Source organism: Mercenaria mercenaria, chromosome 13 (assembly GCF_021730395.1).
Source record: "Mercenaria mercenaria strain notata chromosome 13, MADL_Memer_1, whole genome shotgun sequence".
Lineage (NCBI taxonomy): Eukaryota > Metazoa > Mollusca > Bivalvia > Venerida > Veneridae > Mercenaria > Mercenaria mercenaria.
This window is the reverse complement of record NC_069373.1, coordinates 19,505,310-19,527,004: the sequence shown is the minus strand read 5'-3', so window position 1 is coordinate 19,527,004 and position 21,695 is coordinate 19,505,310. Positions and strand designations below refer to the sequence as shown.

At 34.9% G+C, this 21,695-nt stretch overlaps 1 protein-coding gene across 1 annotated transcript; it reads left to right on the top strand.

The window, feature by feature from the left end:
• The first annotated feature begins 8,864 nt into the window (after positions 1-8,864).
• Positions 8,865-20,734, top strand: LOC123529418 (guanine nucleotide-binding protein G(i) subunit alpha-like). The gene is made up of 7 exons (XM_053521285.1): positions 8,865-8,970; positions 15,442-15,612; positions 15,915-15,960; positions 17,158-17,280; positions 18,115-18,247; positions 18,902-19,055; positions 19,464-20,734. Exons 2-7 carry the CDS (start codon positions 15,495-15,497, stop codon positions 19,766-19,768), a joined length of 879 nt encoding a protein of 292 aa, XP_053377260.1. The 5' UTR covers positions 8,865-8,970; positions 15,442-15,494; the 3' UTR covers positions 19,769-20,734.
• Positions 20,735-21,695: the final 961 nt, after the last annotated feature.

Here is a 21,695-nt window from a genome sequence, read left to right as displayed (position 1 = left end):
TTCAGAAGCAAACAAGCAAATCCACATTCATGCACATAATATAAGTCCGTGTGCGAGAGACGCAAGCAAGTCAATATTATTCTTAAGTCGTCAATATTTAACATTCCTCCAAAATGAACGCGGATACATACAGTGACAGTCGTCCAGAGGGAATCGCCATTCATCAATACGTTTTGCCCTTCGAAAGACTCCACTGTTGATACAAAGTGTGACAAGTACTTCTGCTTCCAAAGTCCTTAAGTAAGAAACCATTGGAACCGTGATTTCTTTCCCGATTTCATTTGCTCGAGGTTTACTTCTTAGTTTCACACGTTTTATAATGTCCGTAACTCTACCGGGTACTTGAACATCTAGATACAGTTTTCTTGCATTTTCCGGAGGTGTTCCGATTAGAACGAATTTCATTATGAGGTTTTCTGCATTCACGTTGTATCTGTACTCGGATCCTATCCAAAATTTGGAATCGGTATTTAAATTAACTTGGCACGACAAAGTGGATTTCCTCTTGAAGAACGTTTCCCCCAAAGCTGCTGTTTTACTTTTCGTGGAGGTCAAATCATTGAGTTCTGTTGTAGTTGCCTTGCACACGCTGTTTACTAAATCAAACATAATTTTGTTCATGTCAACTTCTTGTCTCGGTCGATGGCAAAGACAAACAGTCTTCTTTTCCGGAAGCATTTGCCTGATCACCTTGTCAAAATTGTTATCAGGCTGTAGCGGCACGTGTATAGAAGTTAGAATACCTCCTGCGGCAATTTCCGTCTCACTTTTGCGTTGAATTTTTTTCTTGTATGTATCAGTTGGAAAAGGCCGATCTTTGTCCAACTGCTGTGGTCTTGGTGACGGAGGAGCCCGATTACTGTCCAAAATAGTAAGGAATCTATTGCTGTATGCTGATTGCAGGCTTTCCAAACATGGAGATGATTGTACATATTCTGGTACTTCCGGTTCTGGAAGAAATGGCCTGCGGAAGACTCGAAATGACTGTCTACCAAAATCTATTTCTATTTTACAGTTATCCATAACTGCCTTTTAATTCTATTCAGAATGAGTGTTTTCAATCAGTTTGAAAGTTAGTTTTCCAATAGATACTTATATAGTTTGTTTATGTCCAACTCTTGAACATGTGATAATATCTAGGCTATATTTGAAACTGTTAATTCATAATGACGTGTACACCAAGTTTACTTAGTCCACTGAGTGCACAAGTTTTTTATGTTTTGTCTGCTCTTTATTGTGTTTCTCAGGAATGTCTAACCTTTTCCTTCTAAAAACTCCTGCGGACAGAAGTTATACAGACCAGAAATTGTTATGGATGTATGTGTGACTACTCAGCCTAAAAAGTAACTTATGGGTGAATAACGTGCTTGTTTTAGTATCATACCGTTACGTTTTAATGTATGGAGTATCACTCCATTCTACATGTTTTACAAGTAGATCTATGAAATATGTATTTCTTAATTCTGAAAGTTATTGTTTTGAGCAAAAATAACTATATTTTCCTTTCATGTATAACATAACTATTAGCTCAACTGGTCACATTTCTTGACTATTGAAATACTTTACTAGAGCTTTCACAAATGTGATTCATGCCTTTACCTGGACTTCTTTGACATATCGAACTATACAACACAATACCATAATCCAGGAAATTAAAGAGCAATTCAAAATGTTTCCTTATGCACAACTAGGTATCAATATTGATCATTGCTGAAAGTTTGAATAAATTATATGAAATAATGAAAGAAGAATTCGGGTCACAAGCATTTCTCTATATCTCATATAGAGTGGCAGCTATATTGCAAAAACGGCGTTCCATAAATATGATAACATATCACATATCGGTAAAAAATCACGTGAAATTACCCAATCTCCATGTGCTACACTACTTGTTGCTTTACAATATACCTGCGGCCTCAGGGTTATATAAGCTTTTTCACTCTTCACACATTTCTTTCTTCCAGTAGGCTGTTTTTCTGCATGTTTAAAGAAACTATCTTAGACTGCGTTTGATAAATCAATCCAGTGTAATACTAGCTGTTTCATAACTTTGATGATGCGACATTCCCTTTTAATATCAGACGATAAACTTACTGAAAGAATGGTTTAGTTTGAACTCCCTGTAGATTCGTAGAAGTGAAGATGGATGGTTGGTTGATACTCACGATGTAAAATTTCTTAGCGTTAAACTTCATCCTTACATTGTGCCCCACCTTTCCGAGGAAACAATGCTGTGATTGTGTGTAAAGAAAATGGACCTACATTAGAGTCATTCGTATTCGAAGATGTTTACCTGTGTTAGGAATATCATTTATAAAGCACAAGAAGAGGGTTATACTGAGTACCGTACCTTTAGGGACCCAGGCTTAAATTACGTTCTCCCAATATTCAGAGGTGGTAATAAAGAAGACCCAAATAACTACAGGCCCATATCTATTTTGCCAACAATTTCCAAAATATTTGAGAGACACAGCAAATCAGATCCATTCCTTCTTTAAGAAAATTAACATCATTTACAAAACTCAATCAGGATTTAGACAGTATCATACATGTCATACAACACTAACTAGACTAATAGAGGCATGGCTTTCAGATATAAATTGTAGTAAATATGTCGGAACTGTATTTTTAGATCTACGAAAAGCTTTTGATCTTGTTGATCATAACATTTTATTGCATAAATTGAAACTTTATCATTTTTGAGATAAAAGTGTTGAATTTTTCAAATCATATCTATCAAACAGAACCCAAATGATAAAAGTGGGAAACACCAAATCTAAAAGTATGCTTGTAACCTCTGGAGTTCCTCAAGGTTGTATTCTTGGCCCTCGTTTATTCTTATTACATGTATATATCAGTGATACCGCTTTAGCTTCAAAGAGTGGCAATATAGACCTCTATGCTGACGACTCTACTATGTATGAATCAGATTATGATTTAGATAAAGTACAAACTAAATTCCAGCAGAATTTAGATGTTGTGCAACAATGGTGCAATTTGAACAATATGTCACTTCATCCAAAGAAAACAAAATGCATGGTTTTGTGTACTAAACAAAAAAGTAACAATTGTAAAGAACTGGATACTTAAAGGCAATATCTATTTTAAGGGGTATTAGTCCAAGAATGAATGTGATATTAATAAGGATGAATGTGATATTAATTAGGTTATGTGATAGTGTAAATTGTATTTGATTGTTGTTGTTTTTCAGGCCACATTTAAAATTAAGATGTATCATTTGTACTTTGTACTGATCTGTATCTTCATGTTTACCTTCTATAAATAAAGATATTATTATTATTATTATTATTATTATTATTATTACAGACTTTACCAGGACAGAGTCCGAGTTTTCGCCGCCAGTTACAACTATAGAGGAAGCCTCTGTGTCATCGAATTCTTGACGATTCATGGCAATTTGACGCAGAAAAGGTCATAAATCGCCTGAAAATCTCTCGATAAAGACAGATATACAGTATAAAACATTAGTTGTAGACATAGCAATATCAAAATAAATGTAAATTAAACTGTTTTATATTCAAATTTTATGTTAAATAGCTGCCTGCTTTAAAAAGATAAAATACAGCCAATAGAAACTGTTTCAAAAACATTTTTCAATTATTTGCGCCTCAAAATATGTACTGAGATATACTCTTTTCCATCAAAGCTAGAATGAACGCCTTGTGGAAAAAAGTATTTATTTATGTTTAGAGTAAAACAATATGGCTAAGATTTTGTCAGCATTTGACCGTATTCATATTTATTACTCGGATAGAAACTTCCACCGTTTTTATCAGTATGTGTATTTTTTTCAAATTTGAATAACGTGAAAACTATAGCTGGATATAGCCGCTAAATTGCTGTCATTTTCAATTTTAGCTTGAAACAAAACAGGGTGGTATGAATGAACCTAAGTATAAGATATGAAAGATCGGTGCCGTTTCCAAACTTTTACGCAAAAATTTAGAACCCGTGTCCCCGAAACATGACCGCTCATAGTCTGTTTTAAAACAGCACTACCAAAATAATACAAGCATATCTTTTTAACACAGAACAACAACAATAAAAAACAATTTGGTCGGGCTACAAGTTATTTCAACATCGGTATATACAGCCATTCCCACAATGTTAACTTCCATCTTTTAAGATGAACATTTTAAACCAAATATGTGCAATTCAGATTTTAGAATAATCCCAGTTTGAAACTTCAAATTCAACTGACCCTTAGAAAATAGTCTATTGTATAATTCGTACGGTCAAAAAAAAAAATCATCCGGTCAAAAATTACCCCCACCTACCAAGTTGGACCGAACGTTCGCCTGTCAATCGAGCGATCATAGGTTTGATGTCCGGTACGGTTACTCTGTCCGTGACTAATATTTTTCAATGGGACAGTTGTAAGTTACTGTGGAAAAAGAGTTTAGAGCTTGTAAAAAATAAAATATTGACGGAAACGGGCGTGAAACAAACTATAATTGTTCCCGGCTAGTTCTGACTTTTAAGTTGGTCTGCTTACACAACTTTGTTACCAGTAGGCTCAGGCTCTCCGTAAGAAACTTACAACTTTCATACTTCATGGAACGCTGTAGCTATTCGGGCTCGAATAATTACATTTCCGGATTCCAGGGAAAATTGTATTTGAATATTTATGGAACAATTGAAACGGGCTTAAACCGAATACTAAAAATTATTTAATAATGCTACAAGCGGTTAAAATGAAGGCTGCAAATAATAAATCCTACAAACAGACAATGTGAACTTGGTTGAAAAACGCGGGTAAAAGACGTAACGTTTTAACTGTGCTTAAAATTCCCAATTTTCGTAGCATCATAGCGTGAAAATGAACCTGGAAGTCAAGGATTTCCCGTATTGATTTCATTTATATCTGGGATGAAGGTCATTTAACAGCTGATTAAAACTGTACATTTTGATTGGTGGATGAAAAAATCCACAGGTTTCCGAATGGAATAGATAATATTTTCTTAATGGGGTGTGCAGGTGCTCTGAGCTATATTGTTAGGCAGTATAATCCGTTGCAAGGCTCCTGTGGAAATAGCGTGTAAAACGTCATAAATCTTAATCCCCTGCGGCAGATCAACTCTGCCACTCAGATACGAAGTGATCTCCCGTAAACGATTTACAGTCCCTAGTCAGCTCGTCCCCCAGTCATCTCGTCCCCAATGTGGTCATTTCGTATCCCTTGACGATCTCACAAATGGCCATTTCGCACCCAATCCCCTTCCACTTTTCCGTCCTTTTTAGTCTTTTTCATTGTTGTTGTTGTCAAAGTTTCCTAAGTTATGATCAATATAATTATGATCTGTAAAATATGTTCTACATAAAAACATGAAACTTTTACTTTAAAATAGGCTATATATTTTGTTTTGCTTTATAAATACCCGGTCGTATGTAAAGGTGCAGAGTGGGTGCATGTTTCGCAGCTTAAAGAGTGCTTTGACTAATGCTAACTGCACATGTAATCATTGTCAGTTCATCCTTGGACATGTGATAGTTTTCATATCTGAAACTGTCAATTTACAATTTACACTTAGCTGCTTTGCGACGTATTTCTTCGTGGATGGCCGGTAGAAGTCAAACTGCTGGTCTCCATGGGCCCGTTCGCACTTTCATATATAGCTGTGAATGAATATCCTACGTGTGGTTATAGCGCATGATGTTTCACTTACATTTTCTAATGTGGGGTGTGCTCTGATATCTTTATTCCTGCTCCTGTACATGTATTACTGAACTATGAAAACATGATAGATAAGAACATAATTGAATGTGATTACTTACAATTACAGATTTGGGAACTGTGGAGCTTATTTATTTACCGCTTCTAAGACAACGTCACCAACCCAACGCTAAAGGGACCCAACGCCATTATGACACTGTCACATCAAACAAAATTAAGCTATGACCCACCTAGAATATTTCAAATGTTCAAAACATTGTTATAGCAATATACTGTATCCAGTGAGAAACTTGTATGCACAATTTAAACAACTTTTACCATACTGTTTTTTTTTGTTATAAATTTTTTATAATTCGTGATATTTCCTCAAGCTCAAGTAGAGACAAATTTCAAAGTGATGGCAACTGTCCAAAACGTTTGCAGAAAATTCATTATAACATTAATTTTGATAAATGAAACGTGAAACTATTGGTAAACAATTATAAAACACAAAATAAAACTGTGAATATTATTTTTTCTAGGGTGCCTCAAGTAAAAGGATTTAATGAGACAGAATTCTAACTCCAACATTGAAAAAATAAGGTCAAGTCCTGTGGGACCGTTTTAAATTGTGCTCACTTCATACAAAAATAACCTTGGGGCAGAAGTAAAACCTACATTTCTTTCACAATATGTAATCTAAAGAGTAAAGGCAAAATAGAGAACTTTTACCGCATGTAACTCAGTATTTTTAAAGATGTCTAACTCTTCCCCCTTCTGTTTCAGAGGTAAATTCACTTTGAACAGCAAGAAGTCACTTACCAAATGAAAATTTTTCACTTCTGTACAATAAATCAATAATAAATCTTGAAAAAAGTAAAAAGTTACTAGAAAAATAGGTATGTACGGGAGAAAAATTGGTCCAAGTGGGGCTTGAACCTATGCCCCCTGAAAAGATAAAGTCAAAGTAGGTTTATTGTATGAATTGAATACTCTTCAAAAGGAGGTACACTATTACATGGGTCATACCTCAATCAAAATTCATATTGGAAAATTATTAGCAGGATATGGAATATATCCTGTCTCCACATGTCGTCTATTGACCAAAAGAAATGCAAGAAATTTGTAGAAGGCGAGCAAAATCCATGTCACGGATATGTCTAAATCCATATCACGGACATGTCTAAATCCTTGTCACGGATATGTCTAAATCCTTGCCACGGACATGTCTAAGTCCTTGTCACGGATATGTCTAAATCCTTGTCACGAATATATCTAAATCTTTGTTACGGACATGTCTAAATCTTTGTCACGGATATGTCTAAATCCTTGTCACGGACATGTTTAAATCCTTGTCACGGATGCGTCTAAATCCTTGTTACGGATATGTCTAAATTCTTGTCACGGACATGTCTAAATCTTTGTCACGGACATGTCTGAATCCTTGTCACGGATATGTCGAAATCCTTGAATCGGAAATGACTAAATTCTTGCGATGGATATGTCTTAATCCTTGTCACGTATATGTCTACATCTTTGTCATGGATATGTCTAAATCCTTGAAACGAATATGACAAAATTCTTGTGATGGATATGTCAAACTCTTTGTCACGGATATGTCTAAATCCTTGTCACGGGTATGACTAAATTCTTGTCACGGATATGACTTCATGAATTCTTCGCCCAATGTAAGGCTCGAGCCCACATTGTTGAGGGGCAAGTGATTTAAAGCAAGCGGCCTTAACCACCCCAAAACCTGTGTTAAGAGATGTACAATATGACTTGATCCATTTTAGGGTCATTGTCAAGGTCACTCACGCACGGCTTAACAGTCTGATTTTCTTTTCTCATTTCTGTAGTATTTAACGCAAGTGTTACTTTTCAAAGACGTGTGCCACAACATATTCAAGATCAAAACGTCAAAGGAAGGTGAGGGACTAAGAGATATCATGACTGTCTAGCATAAAGAAGAACATGTTACGCCTTTATACATCTTCACTCACAAAGAAATGTTTATATACTTATTGGCTGCCAATTTTTTAATCAAATTAAACGTAAACAATATAGCTACTTATACATTTTGTCAAAATCAATAAAAAAGGCAAATAAATGATGAAAATTATCTTCTAACTATCAATTCATTTTAAAAAATCGGAAAATTTACGCAAATTCCCTGGCAAGAATAGTCAAAGGTCAATGTCATAATGACCTATTGACGGAAAACCGTTTCGTAAAAGTAACTAGAGATTGCTTAAATCACCAGTAGACAAAGTTCACAACATAACTACATGTGGCCTCTGTAAAACTACTATCTTCGTGGGGGTGGAAGGGGGTTGGGGTGGAAGAGGGGGGGGGGGGGCGGAGGTTGCGAGTTTCAGTAGGTCAAAGTTCAGGATAACTCCAACCTTGCTATTTAAAATATTTATTATCGATAGCTTGAGAACACTTGGGTCTGCCACCAACAAACATATCATTATTGTCTGTGGTCAGTGTTTGGGGGTTTGGGGGTTAGTAGGGCAAAGGTTAAGATCACAGCCACATCAAGATAACAAAAAAATGGCTTCCGATCATTAAGCGGAGAATGCTTAAAGGTTAATATGGTCAGGGGAGGATCACTATTGTCTTGCATGTCTGGAGATGAAAGGTCAAGTCACATTGACACTGTTTGCTGAAATTGTTGGAAATTACTTAATAGTATGGTTGTCCGTGGTAACTAAATGACCTATTATTTCTTGGAGGTTAAAGGTCAAGGTCACATTGAATTTGAGTCTAAATAACTGGTGAACGAGTAAGCAAATAATCATTGAACTTAGTAGCATGCTTATCTATGTTCAGTGTATGAACCATATCATTTTGTACTGTTCAGGTCAAATGTCAAGGTCACAGCATACACGCGACTAAAATTACACAGACAAGCCCTCATTTTGTAAACAGTTCTTGATTGTTCAGATTTTTTTTACATGTTTTATGCTAGTCTGGCGTAAAAACATTTTTATTTCCTGCTATTTAAGCATTAGAAGAGTCCCTCGTGAGACGTTGATGCCCTTGTCCGAGCCACCTACCGATTCCTTGGATTTTCTGCGGTTGTTATTACTTACAAGTTTCTAATCCTTATAAATAACTATATTAAAATGATTTATCATAACAGTCACTTACAAACTTAAGATGATATATTGATCGACAAAGTGGGCGGAAATATGGTATGTCGGTGATTTGATTTGATACTGTATTATCCCATACAATTCATACAGCATCTTTGCAAGGACTACGTATACATTGTTTTGTAATTCGCTCAAGTAAGTACATCGCTATGGTTTTATACCTAGTAATTATCATTACTAATTATTTATATACGAATATTTGGTGGCATTCTTCCTTCGTAAAAGAGGTCAAATTCTATTTCAATAAGCGTTTGAGATGTCGATATATAAACATTTAAAACATGTAGATTTACCTCAATCTACTAAGATTAGATTTTCGGACAATTTTCTGCATAGGAATTTTCCTGAATGTATGTGTATACGTACGCCCATGTAAAACACCCATGAACTATATATAAAATTGTAAATTGCTTATTAATAAAATAGATACTGATCGTGCATGCCTCTTTAACCAATGATTGCTTAATATATGCCTTACAAAGATACTTCTTTAATGAATTACAGTACTGTACTCCTTTGCTTGCCTAAAGCAATTTTTCAGTAGCACACGGTACACCAATTAAAGATACAATATGCGTACATTTCATTAAAATACCACATCATTAGATATTTTAAAACTATAAATGTAGAAAATCCTCATCAAATTTATTAAACTAATGTATGTTGAGTCAAAAATAACACACACTGAACAAATGTAAAACTAGCCGTAGATCTAGTATAAGATTATACTACGACTAATACGACTAAACAAGAAGGCGGTTTTTTTTTCTTTGTTAAATGAATGCGTTTCTATTGGTATTCAAACACACAAATCTGTTTGTTTCGTTTACATAGATGCAGTATAGTGATATATAGAGTTTCAATCCAATATCTGCATTAATTGTGGAGATAGTAACTTGCATGCAAAACTTTAACAAGGATTTTTGAAGTCCAAAGTGGGGGTGGGGGGGGGGGGGGGGGCGGCGGAGGGCATAATTTGAGTTATGGGAGTTGATCCTGTCAGGTTGGTTATTGAGCTAGAAAAAAATGCAAAGCTATGTCTTTCAATAATAGCTATATGTACTTGCATGCAAAACTTTAATCAAGATTTTTTAAGTCCGAATGGGTGTATAATTTGGCCAAAATGCAAGTCAGAGTTATTGGACTTGATGCTATATCACCTAGTTTTATAACCTCAAAGACACATGTGTAGTTTCAATTCAATATCTGTATTAGTTTCGGAGATAGTAACTTGCATGCAAACCTTTAACCAGAATTTTCAAAGTCCAAAAGCGGGTGTAATTGGTCAACATACATGTCAGACTTATGGTACAGTGAGGTTGATTATTGACCTTCAAAAAGAAAAAAAGAAAGTTTCAAAGCTATATCAGTATATGCCTTTTAATGATAGCTATACGTAATTGCATGCAAAATTTTAACCAATGTGTGACCGCGACGCCAGGGTGAGTAGAATAGTTCGGACTATTCTTCGAAAAGCCAAGCTAAAACGAAAACTAACTGGTACTTAAAGTAAACGTATTCATATATCTCGTTCCTACAAAGATCTGTTAAAATGTTTAGAGAAGATACCTTTCCAACAAGATCTAAGGGGGACAACTCTAAACTGAAACAAACATAAAAACAGTGGTCTAAAATGAAAGAAGAAACTAAATAGGCCATTTTATGCAGATAAAATATGACCTGCATTTTTTAAAACCTTTTTGTCATTGATATAGTACATGTACATTACACTTATTTTATATATGACTCGTTTTGAAGTCCTGTTTGAAATTTAAACAGTTTAACATCAACTTTAAGAATCGTTTCTACTAAGATTTTAAGTTTTGGCCTTCTAGCTAAACGTACTTTTTTGCTCTCAGTACAGATTTTTTGGTTTACCCAAAATTTGATTCCAACATTGAGAAATAACAGAACAATTTGAAACTGGTGTCATATATTTGAAACAACCTACGTAGAATGTTTTGTTTTATCAAATTTGACACCTGTGACATTATATTCATCATTTTATTTCATCATTTTGAAAGCGTTTCGGAGGCTTTCCTTATTTTGAAGCATCCGAGTGTTCAGTGTACTTTCGCTGCAAATAGTGTAATACACAAAGAGCCGCTGTCGTAAAAATAAAAAAAAAAACATTTTGAGGGAGTGAATCCGTTATGACACTCCATAACTTCCTAGTAAGCAGATCGGCATTCTTCGGGCCAACTATAATTCAACGCGGACAGTGTTTCCAGTAAAACCGAAATATACCGAAGTAGCTTACGAAAAATCACCGATTTTCATTAAAGTCCCACAAGGCTTTTAATTTTATGTTATAAACAGATAAAGCAGTTGTCCATATAAGATCAACACAATAAAGGGACGTAATCAGAAACAATAGCTTCAATAATACTTCCGTCTAGTTTTCAGTGATAAAATATTACTTGTGATAACAAGAGTTTTGTTGCATTAATGTTATTTCTTTTCAAATGAGCGTGAATGATGAATAATTCGGTTAACAATAATAATAATAATAATAATAATAATAATAATAATAATAATAATAATTGTATTATCTTATAATCCAAATCTGGAACATGTGTATTATTTCGTGGGACAGACTTTCCTTTTTTGCACGTCTTAATTGTTGTGAATTAATCTTTGTGACGCGTGGTAAATTTTTGCGCCAGGTTTGCAATGGGTAGATTTTCATGAAATATGTCGCAAAGGTTTGAATTTTTAAAGCCGTTATTATGGCAACTTTCCTATTATATACACGCAGGTATTGTTACATATGTATTTTTAATGTAAAACCTAGTGAGCGTCAAATTCCCGTATGCAGGGGATTTTGAAACATGGTTGCTGTTATACTTATAATTTTTGCATGTTATGCTTTTTAAGACTAATTAGTCTTCTATAATTTGAGACGTGTTTGCCGAAGAAATATTTAAGTAATTCCGATATGTGTCTTTTTGGATAAATGTTTGGTTATAAATTGACTGCATGATTGTGTAAAATGTATGGATATGACATTTATATGAAGGCCATACTGGAAATAAATTGTATAATATTTGTATTTGTACACTTAGTATGTAACCTTCTGAAAATAAAGTTGTTATCTAACCGAATATTTAAACCTTTGACATAATGAAAAAAATATTGCGAGTAAGATTTAACAAAATGTTAATGTATTTTATGTTCTTTACAAAACTGTGTCAGCCACAGTATAAACAAAGTCATTATGAGCCTTTTAACAAATTGTAAGATACCTTATCTATTGTTGCGAACACTGTAAGCAGGTAACTTTAGAAATTCACACAAATAAAACTTTTTACAAAACTTGAAAAAGTTCTTTTTGTGGCGGCCTCTCGTATAGTATTATATCAAAGCAATCCATTTTAACAATTAGCACGTGCATTGAGTGCATTTATCAGTGCAAAATATTGACGGTAAAACATTATACGGGTTTCTTTGCATTATGAAATTTTTAATTACTTCTTTCAGGGTTAACTTCTGGTATGTTTTTTTTGGGGGGCCAACTTTTAATAAAGAGCATGTGATTCTCTGTCAGTCTTAACCTTTTTTATGGAATTTAGACTATCTGCTAATCTTAGATTTTGAATAAAAGACAGAAGAAAATTCAGTAACGGCTCTTTCAAAGTGTTGAAAGCAGATCAGACATACATCATACTCTACTGAATTTATTTATCCAGGAGTTGTTGAATTTGCTTCAGATACGTTTTAATGGTCATTTTTTAAATATCAAAAATCTTGTTTTTACAAGAATACCAGGAAAACCATAGACATAGTTATTGACTAAAGTAAAGAACTCTCTGTAGACCGACAGTTCCTTTGTACTCAGGATACCTAAAACAGCTGAAACAATACAAACGATCAATAGAGAAAATTATTATGAATGACAAATCTGACCTGTCAAAGAAAATATATAGTGGTGTAAGAAACATATATAGTGATGAACTCTCTAGGGCCAAGGATGAGTACTACAATAACAAGATTGGAGGGCAGAAGGAAACATCAAAAAGCTATATGCTGTTACATCAGATTTACAGGGAATGTAGAAGGACAATCCGCTCCCATTTCACACAAGTGCAGTATCTTTGGCAAATGACTTCCTACGATACTTTGCCGATAAAATAATCAAGTTGAGAAATGACTTTGACAATATACCAATTGAAACACCCAACAATGGTAATTCTTCCTACTCGAATCCACCTGTGCTTATGAATATATTTACTGCGTTCAAACCACTTTCCGAAAACGATATTTTGAAACTTGTATATGCATCAAAATCTACAACTTGTGAACTTGATGTGATTCCAACTAATCGATCACTGCTATCTGGTGTGTTCACTGAGGAATTGAAAAGTGATGTGATAAAACCTTTGTTGAAGAAGAAATGTTTCCCACTTGAACTGCAAAACTATCGTCCGGTGTCAAATTTAGCATTCCGCTCCAAATTCTTGAAAAAGCTGCAATAAACCAAATCGATAAGCATATTGAAGCTAACAATCTCCTCCCAGCTTACCAAAGTGCCTACAGAAAATATCATGGGGTTGAAACAGCAATGGTCAAACTGTTTAATGATCTTTTGGAAACCATAGATAAGAATGAAGTAACAATCATGCTCATGATCGACTTGAGTGCAGCGTTCGATACCATCGATATCTCGATACTGATTCAAATCCTTCAAGATGAATTTGGTATAATAGCACTTCCTTGAAATGGATAGAATCTTATCTCACGAACAGAACAATGAAAGTTTTAGCCGAACAGTCAGCATCTGAAACGGAGCCACTGAGGTTTGGTGTCCCGCAGGGTTCTTGTGCCAGACCGGTGATCTTTACCCTGTATATATCGGCTCTCAACCGAGTGGTGCAGAAAAATCCAGCCGATCTCTATGGATACGCGGATGATCACAAGATTGCGTTAAAAATTCAAGCGGGAAATTCTCAAAATGAGACAACTGTTCTTCAACAACTCGACAGTTGTCTCAATGAAATCATAAAATGGATGAAAACCTTTAAACTGAAAATGAATCAGTCTAAAACTGAAATAATTATATATGGAAGCAGGCAAATGTTAGCGAAATTGAACATCGCAAGTGTAAACTTTGGTGGGTGTGACGTAAAATGCGTCGATCATGTCAGAGACCTGGGTGTAACCATGACCAACACACTCAACTTTGACCATCACATCCAGAAAATTTGTCAGATAGCTCATGTGTAGTTACGAAACCTTAGAGCTATACGGAGATATCTCACACAAAATTCAACTGAATCATTAGTACATGGATTGGTTCATTCTTACATTGAATTCTGCAACAGTTTATATAGAGACATTCCAGCCTACCAAATCAACAAACTACAGCGAGTCCAAAATCATGCCGCTAGAGTAGTCATGAAAGCTTCCTATGAACAACCAAATGCTGAACATCTGAAAGAATTACACTGGCTTCCAGTTAAGGCTAGAGTCATGTTCAAAGTCCTAGTAATAGTCTTCCGTGTCATCAGTGGTACAGCTCCAGTATATCTGAGGGAAATGTTTGTACCTACTCGACAACGGTACTCACAAAGTGACACTAACTTTAACATCCCTAGACGGCAAACGAAATTAGCAGACAGATCTATGGCCGTCGTTGGTCCCAAATGGTGGAAAGATCTACCCAGCTATCTGACAGACATTCAGTCTGAAGCCAGCTTTATATCAAACTGAAAATGTTTAGTCAGTTTCATGAACAATGAGTGTGATCTTGTTAAAATACAAAATATCAGTAGTGGTATAAAATAGTATTTATACATGTCTAAATCTCTCAGTCTAAGTTCTAGAATCCTGTTCATATTTTGAATGTATATATTTCAAATGTGTGTTATGTAATTGTAAAGCGCAATAGAATATTGTATAATTTTTCGCTCTATAAATGCTATGTATTTGTATTTGACTTATTGCAGTAAGTTATCATTTCACAGAAATATCTGTAAAGTCGAATTTGATTTTTAGGTAGCATCTCTTAGGCTAACTAATATTCCCATTTTCTCCTTTGAATGTGGTTAAGGCGTACATAATCATACACTATCATCTTTTGTATAAAAAAAATATTTGAAACTTAAAGTGGAATTATGCGCATTTTTTGTAAGTAAAAATGCAGCTGACATTGATGTGTGTGTAAAAAGAGTGGGGGATATCATGGCTTTTACCAATTTACCAAACCCTTTTGTTACAGTAACGAAATAATAATATTCCATATATGAATTTTCTTATTTGACTGGGCAGTCTTTTAAAAAAGTCAAACTGCATGCAAGAGTTGCTTCCTTCAACTTCAGAATCTTACCTATAGTAAGGGAGATCACTGCGTAGAAGACTGAAAAAAGACTATTATTTTATATCTGATTTCTTTATTCTAAAGCATCATCTTCAAATACTTATGTGGCATTATCATTGATTTAAGACATTTAAATGCACAGCAACCGAAAATTGCTTTTATAAAACATTCACCAAAACACACTGTGTGCAGTAAGATGCACATAATGTCACTTTAATGTGTGAATATAACATAGTTCTATTAAAACCTCTTGTTTACTGGTGTAAAAATATTGTATATGTAAACCTTAGAACTGCCACGAAGAACAGGAAAAAAAGGTAATACTTATAACCTGTATCAAAAGATGGGATGTGTTGAAAGTAGGAAAACAAGAAAAGCTGCTAAAAGGTCCAAACAGATTACTGAGCAATTAAAACGTGAAGCAGTGCGAAAAAGGGGAGAAATCAAAGCGCTAATCTTCGGTATGTGTCTAAAATCATATGACATATAAAATTTGGGTAAATTTTTATCTTTTTTTCAGAAAAGAAACATTTAATTAACCTTGGATCACCATTACTATTTTATAATACTTCATTGCACTCTCTTTTAGGATTGTAAATGTGTTTAAACAATTTTACTGTGAATGCATCTCTAATCTTGATGTTGAGAGAGTTAAGTATGATTGTATGCAAAGTTCGCTTCTTTGGCAAAACCTATCACACTTGTCCTTTTATATAAGGTTCTTAACCTTCTTGTTGTCAACTGACGTTTTCTTTTCTTTCAGGAACAAGCTCGTCTGGCAAAGAGGTGTTTATTCAACACTTGCGGCGGTACGTTAAACAACGTTTTAACATGTTAACATATGTTTCATATATCCAGCTTAAAAAGTCAGCCCGTATTTAAAGTTCCATACGGCTTTACAAACAGATCTACTTGTCCAAGTAGATGTTATGCATAATTACATACTTAGAAAAACGCTACTTTTAATACTGCGCATGAACTATTACAGCCAGAGTCATAAAGGGGGTGGGGGGGGGGGGGAGGGAGGGAGGGTGTGTGTGGGGGGGGGGGGGGTAATAAAAACAATGGATTCAGTAAAACTTTCTAATATGTTAATCAATATTTAAACCTTTGACAAATATCATAGAAAACAATAATCAGAAATAGAATTTAACAAGAAATTGATATATTTTATATTCATAACAGAAAATGTGGCAGCAATAGTTTCAACAAAAGCATTGTGGAGTTTTAAAGTAAAGGCATGTAGATAAGTTTTGCTGCTTTAACCACTTTTAAAAGGCACCTAGTGATGAACTGTGAAAATTTGATTTATGGTATTTAATACAATTGTATAATTTTCGGGTAAGGTAAATTCAACGCTATTTAGTAAAGTACAATATAGCAGATAAGATTAAGTCTAGAATTTTAAACACAATATATACAGAAACTCCTCACTCACTGAATAGCATGAGAGTAATACATTTCAATTTCTTATATACTTACACTGGTATCATTGGGCGTCCTTGGGCGTTTATTCCCCGGATGGAATTGAGTCGAATGGTATCACGTAGCTCGATTAAAACGATCTAACACCGGGAACCGGAATTGGGGTTTTACAGCCTTATTTACGGCACTTGTTTACATTAACGACGGGGGTAAACCAACATTTCTACAAAAGTAGTGTAATTTCTTCATTGAAATGATATTTTATTTGGTAATAAATTTATCATACGTTTGCACGCAAAATTAAAAGGATCAGGAAATAAGTTTTTTTTTACATGAAAATCATGCACGAATTGTCATCACTCTCATTCCGCCATATTGTTCTCGCATTGTTCGCGGTCCTCCCGATTAGGGGATGGTGTGAAATTTTGACACGAGAACAATGTTCTTCGGCCTCGTTCGTGTCTTTAGGGCGATTCTGTCTCGGGTCGGACACAGAAGAACAAGAAGAACAAGGCGCCCAAGGACGCCCATTATTTCACTTTCTTAGTATCACTGCTAATGACTGCGTTTTTTTATTGCAGGTATACTGAAGCTCACAGAGAAGATATTGAAATGGATGATATTGCGACAGGACAGTGTGCAGTAGACACACAAACAAAAAGTATTCTAGAAACCCGTTTAACCATCTACGGAAGGGATTTTAGGTACATTAAAACTTTATCTTCTTTAAAAGTGTATTTCATTGCAAAATTGTGAAGTGATCGTTTGACTGTTTACATGGAAAACTTGCGACAAGAAGATCAATTTAAAGGTGTTGCTTAATAAACACCGGCGAAGCTGGGATTTCAAACTGGTGGTGCCGTGATGCGGTGGTACGTTGGTGCGGTGGAGGATAAGGATGGGCAAGGATAAGAAAAATGTTCTTGTGAATAGGCATCGCATAAAGTCTTCGATAGTACATCAAAATGCTCTGTCATTTATGCTTTATCCTTTATTTGCTGTTATTTCTTTGCGAAAATTATTTATAATTTACAAAATGCTGTTTGTGTGTGTGTGTGTGTGTGTGTGTGTGTGTGTGTGTGTGTGTGTTTTGGGGTGGGAAGGATATGCTGCCATTCTACTCTCAAAGTTGGGGGTCAGCACGACCCCTGCCTCTGCACCGCCCCTGCCACTGTCACTCCCCTTGCCTATACCCCACCCCAACCCCATTCTTCTCCTGTGCCTAAGCCTATGACAGAATGTATAACAAAGTTAATGACGGCAAGAAAGATCTAAAAATTAATGAGTGGATAAAGTCTGCGTTAATTGTTACCAGTATTGTTTCTATGACCAACTCTAGATCTAGAGAATAATTTGACAGTTTTAATTTATGAAAACTTATGAGATTGAGGTTGTCTGCAAATTTAAAGATTTTTTCTGTTATAAAAAGATTTAAACAAAGCTTAGCAATATTGGACCTTTCGAATAAGTGTCAGCAAAAAGGAGGAAACATCCTTTAATTTATCTGGAAAAAAAACTTTATTTTTTTTTATCTTCAGACTTCTAGAATTTGCAGGTGAAAAGTCTTTGTCAAAGACTAAATGGATGCATTGTCTCGAGGATGTCAACGTCATTATTTTCGTTGCAAACATCAGTCATTATGATGTGACGACTGCAGGAAACCCAGAGAAGGTATGCTGTTGGCAAATGTCGAGTAAGTGTTGGGTAAATCCGTTCATACTCATTCCCGTATTAAATTGACCGAAATATTTAGTGGGGTTTGATCGATTATAACTCATAAGAGATAAACGACTTGATGTTGATGTTATGCAAGAAAGCTAGATCGAAAATAGTAAGCTTGTGTCGTACACCGGCCAAAACAGCCAAAACAGAGCTCATCAGACTGTTATAGTGGGATGAACAACAAAATGTATTCGCATAATCATTTGTTTTCTGTTTCAACGACGCTTTAGAACTAATTAGAGATGGTTGTACATTTACATAAATGCGTTCTATCATTTTTTTTTTCATTCCATCCAGTCTTCGATGAGAAACTTATCAAAAAATATCTATTTCAACAAGTCGAGCCTTTATGTGTACTCTGAGACTTTTATAATTTGACTGATGTAATATTATTTCACTATTTAAGAATGTTTAATCTTTTGCATATTTTTCCAACAGCACTTTAAGTTTCAAATACTTGTGCATGTAATTTACATCAACAAACTATCAAGCGTTGTGTTAGAAGGTATGTCAATTAGCATACTTATAACAGAATGCTATGTTAGAAGATATGTTATGTGTATTATGTGCATATTCTGATGAAGAATACGCATTTATTTGCAGAACGCTATGTTAGAGAGTATGGACTTATTTGAAGAAGTGTGCCAAATTAACTGGTTCCGGGAAACGCCAGTCCTTCTCATTTTCAGGGATCCTAAATTGTTTGAAGAAAAACTTTTGAAGACATCACTCAGTTCATGCTTCTCGGACTACAATGGTGATTTTGCTTTGTTATTACTTCCTTAATCAGTCATTCAATCAGATAGGATTGGTACATGTGTAATTATATATATATATATAATTATATGACTTAAACAATTCATCATGTGAGTTCACTTAAATATTTAGTAAAGTTTTCTTATATTTCTCATACATAACTTTCTATATTTTTGTTATATTGTAGTAGGTTTCTCAAGTTTCTTATAGGTTCCTCATATTTCTTTTAGGTTTCTTTTATTTTGATAGGATTCTCATATTTCTCATAAGTTTCTCATATTTTGTAGGTTTCTCATGTTTCTTGTAGGGTCATATAGTATTCTCATGTTTCTTATAGGTTCTTCATATTTTTATAGGTTTCTTATAGATTTCTTACGTCTCATATATATATTTCTCGTATTTCTTTCAGGTTTAGACACATTTGCAGAAGCTGCAGCCTTCGTCTTGTCTAGATACGAAGTTCTTGATCTACGGAATGACACACGTTTGATACAAAACATATTTTTACACGATAATGACGAAGACGACCTGTTATCTATAATTCATATCATAATTTGTGTGTGCCCTGTGGAAGAAATACAAACAGACGATGCATCGGGGTTTCGTCAGACCGGGATATGCGATGAGTCATTGTGTGAAATATGTGTATTTATGTTATGGTACTGTCTGTACTGCTGTTTTGTTCTGACACGGTCTCGTCGACAGCGTCGTTAATTTAAAATATGTAAAGACAATGATTTTGCTTTTATTTCTTTAGTTTACATGTATTTGTGTATATTTAAGAAATAATAAGTTCCCAAACGTGGTTTATCGTAGAATTACCCGAGTCTTTCGTTCTTATGCGAAACAATATATCACGAAGGCCGTAGGCCTATGGCCTTCGTGATATATTCTTACGCATAAGAACTCAAAACACGGGTTGTTCTACGCTAAACCACGTTTGGGAACTTATTATTTCGATTCTAACACGACATGCTAGTATCAACAGTGTCAGAAAAAATGGTAACTACTTTTAACGACCGTGCTACGCACCTGGATCGGATGACGTCATTGCACGTGAGTGGTTTATTGCAGAATAACCCGAGATAGATTTTGCTCTACATGATGTATGTAGGTTATTTGCTGGTCGTGTTAGAATATAGATTATAATTGAAACCATGAAGTCCGATTGCATATATTTCCAAGATCGGATATGTTCTCATTGCAGGTATACGTATCGGACAGATTTAAAGAATCATTTACTTCAGTGTATTAGATCTAGTTTGCACTGTAATGGACAAAGGTTTTCGATAATTATTTAATGCAAAGTCACTGTGTATTCTATCGCAACTTTACAAACTGATTAAAGCAAAACAGCAGCTGAGTTCTATGTAAAACATAGTGTGATAATCCTACCAGAAGTGCATAACCCGCTCACGCGCGTTCATTTTTATTCCTGTATAGGTTTGGCGGGAGTAAAGCGTCGAATGTAGTCCCTAACACTATATATTTCATTTTTTTTCGGGGGTAAAAAAGGCATTTTCATGCTAGGTATTGCTTTTATTTTCAGCAGTCATATCCTTATAGAGTATTTCAGATATATGGAAGTTGGTAATATGTAGTTTAAGAATGTTTCTTAATGACAGCTGGGGATGCTGGAAAAGTTTGCGGAAGAATACATTGTTTACAATAGTGATGTCATTCATAGTTAGCCGGTTCTCTTGAATTATGGTCGACATATTGTTTTTTTTTTTTGTGTGTTTTCAATAGCACTTGGATTATTTTATACAAGGAACATGGTCTGGCAACAAGTGAAAGAATGGAAAAGTGACATAAAACACTGTAGACTTTGACAATTTAATATGACTCAAAGAAGAAATGTTTTTAATACCTTCATACCTAAAAGTACGTCCGGGTCTGTATCTAGTTCACTATTATTTTTTGTCTTCTGTTATAATAATAGAGTTAAATGAGTTTTATGAGCAAACTAGAGAAAAAATAATGGAATAATGTGAAAATTTTGGTGAAATTGGATGTCTGAGGTGGGGTTGGACCCTCAGAGATCAAAAATCTGTAAGATTATTATGAGAGGCTTAGGCGTATCGATCCGTACCTGAGCCGTACCTTAAAGTAGTAATCCGTATCAATCCGTACCAATCCGTATTTAATTGCAGCAATAAAATAAAAATCCATAGAATAGTAATAATAATGTTTTATTCTTTAATTAAACAAATTATGATTTCGACCCCCATAGAATAATGACCCCCTGGTCATTATTCTATAGAAAAAGTGACCCCCCGGTCATAGTATTATGACCTCCAGATCATAGTACTATGACTCCCCCACGAGAAGTAAACTGAACCTCACGAAGAATATTGACTCCCATAAAAAAACGACCCCCCGGTCATTTGGTCAAATTTAGTGATAACTCATGTATCTAAGGCCTAATTGCTGCATTTTATGCCCAACTCGGGGGAGGGGGCATATAGATTTGCCCTTGTCCGTCCGTCCGTCAGTCCTTCCGTTTGACCATTAGCCCCAGATACCATCACTTGACACAGAAATCAGAGCATTCCGCAACGGGAAAAGGGATTCTATTTCTAGACACTATCTTGGTGTATACATTTTTTCAGGAAAATAACAATTCACAATACGTTCACAA

Excerpts from the sequence above, each read along its gene's own strand:
- LOC123529418 (XM_053521285.1), top strand. The coding sequence starts at position 15,495 with ATGGGATGTGTTGAAAGTAGGAAAACAAGAAAAGCTGCTAAAAGGTCC. Across the intron at positions 17,281-18,114 it reads ATCTACGGAAGGGATTTTAG|ACTTCTAGAATTTGCAGGTG; the intron begins GTACATTAAAAC and ends TTTTATCTTCAG. Across the intron at positions 19,056-19,463 it reads ATGCTTCTCGGACTACAATG|GTTTAGACACATTTGCAGAA; the intron begins GTGATTTTGCTT and ends TATTTCTTTCAG.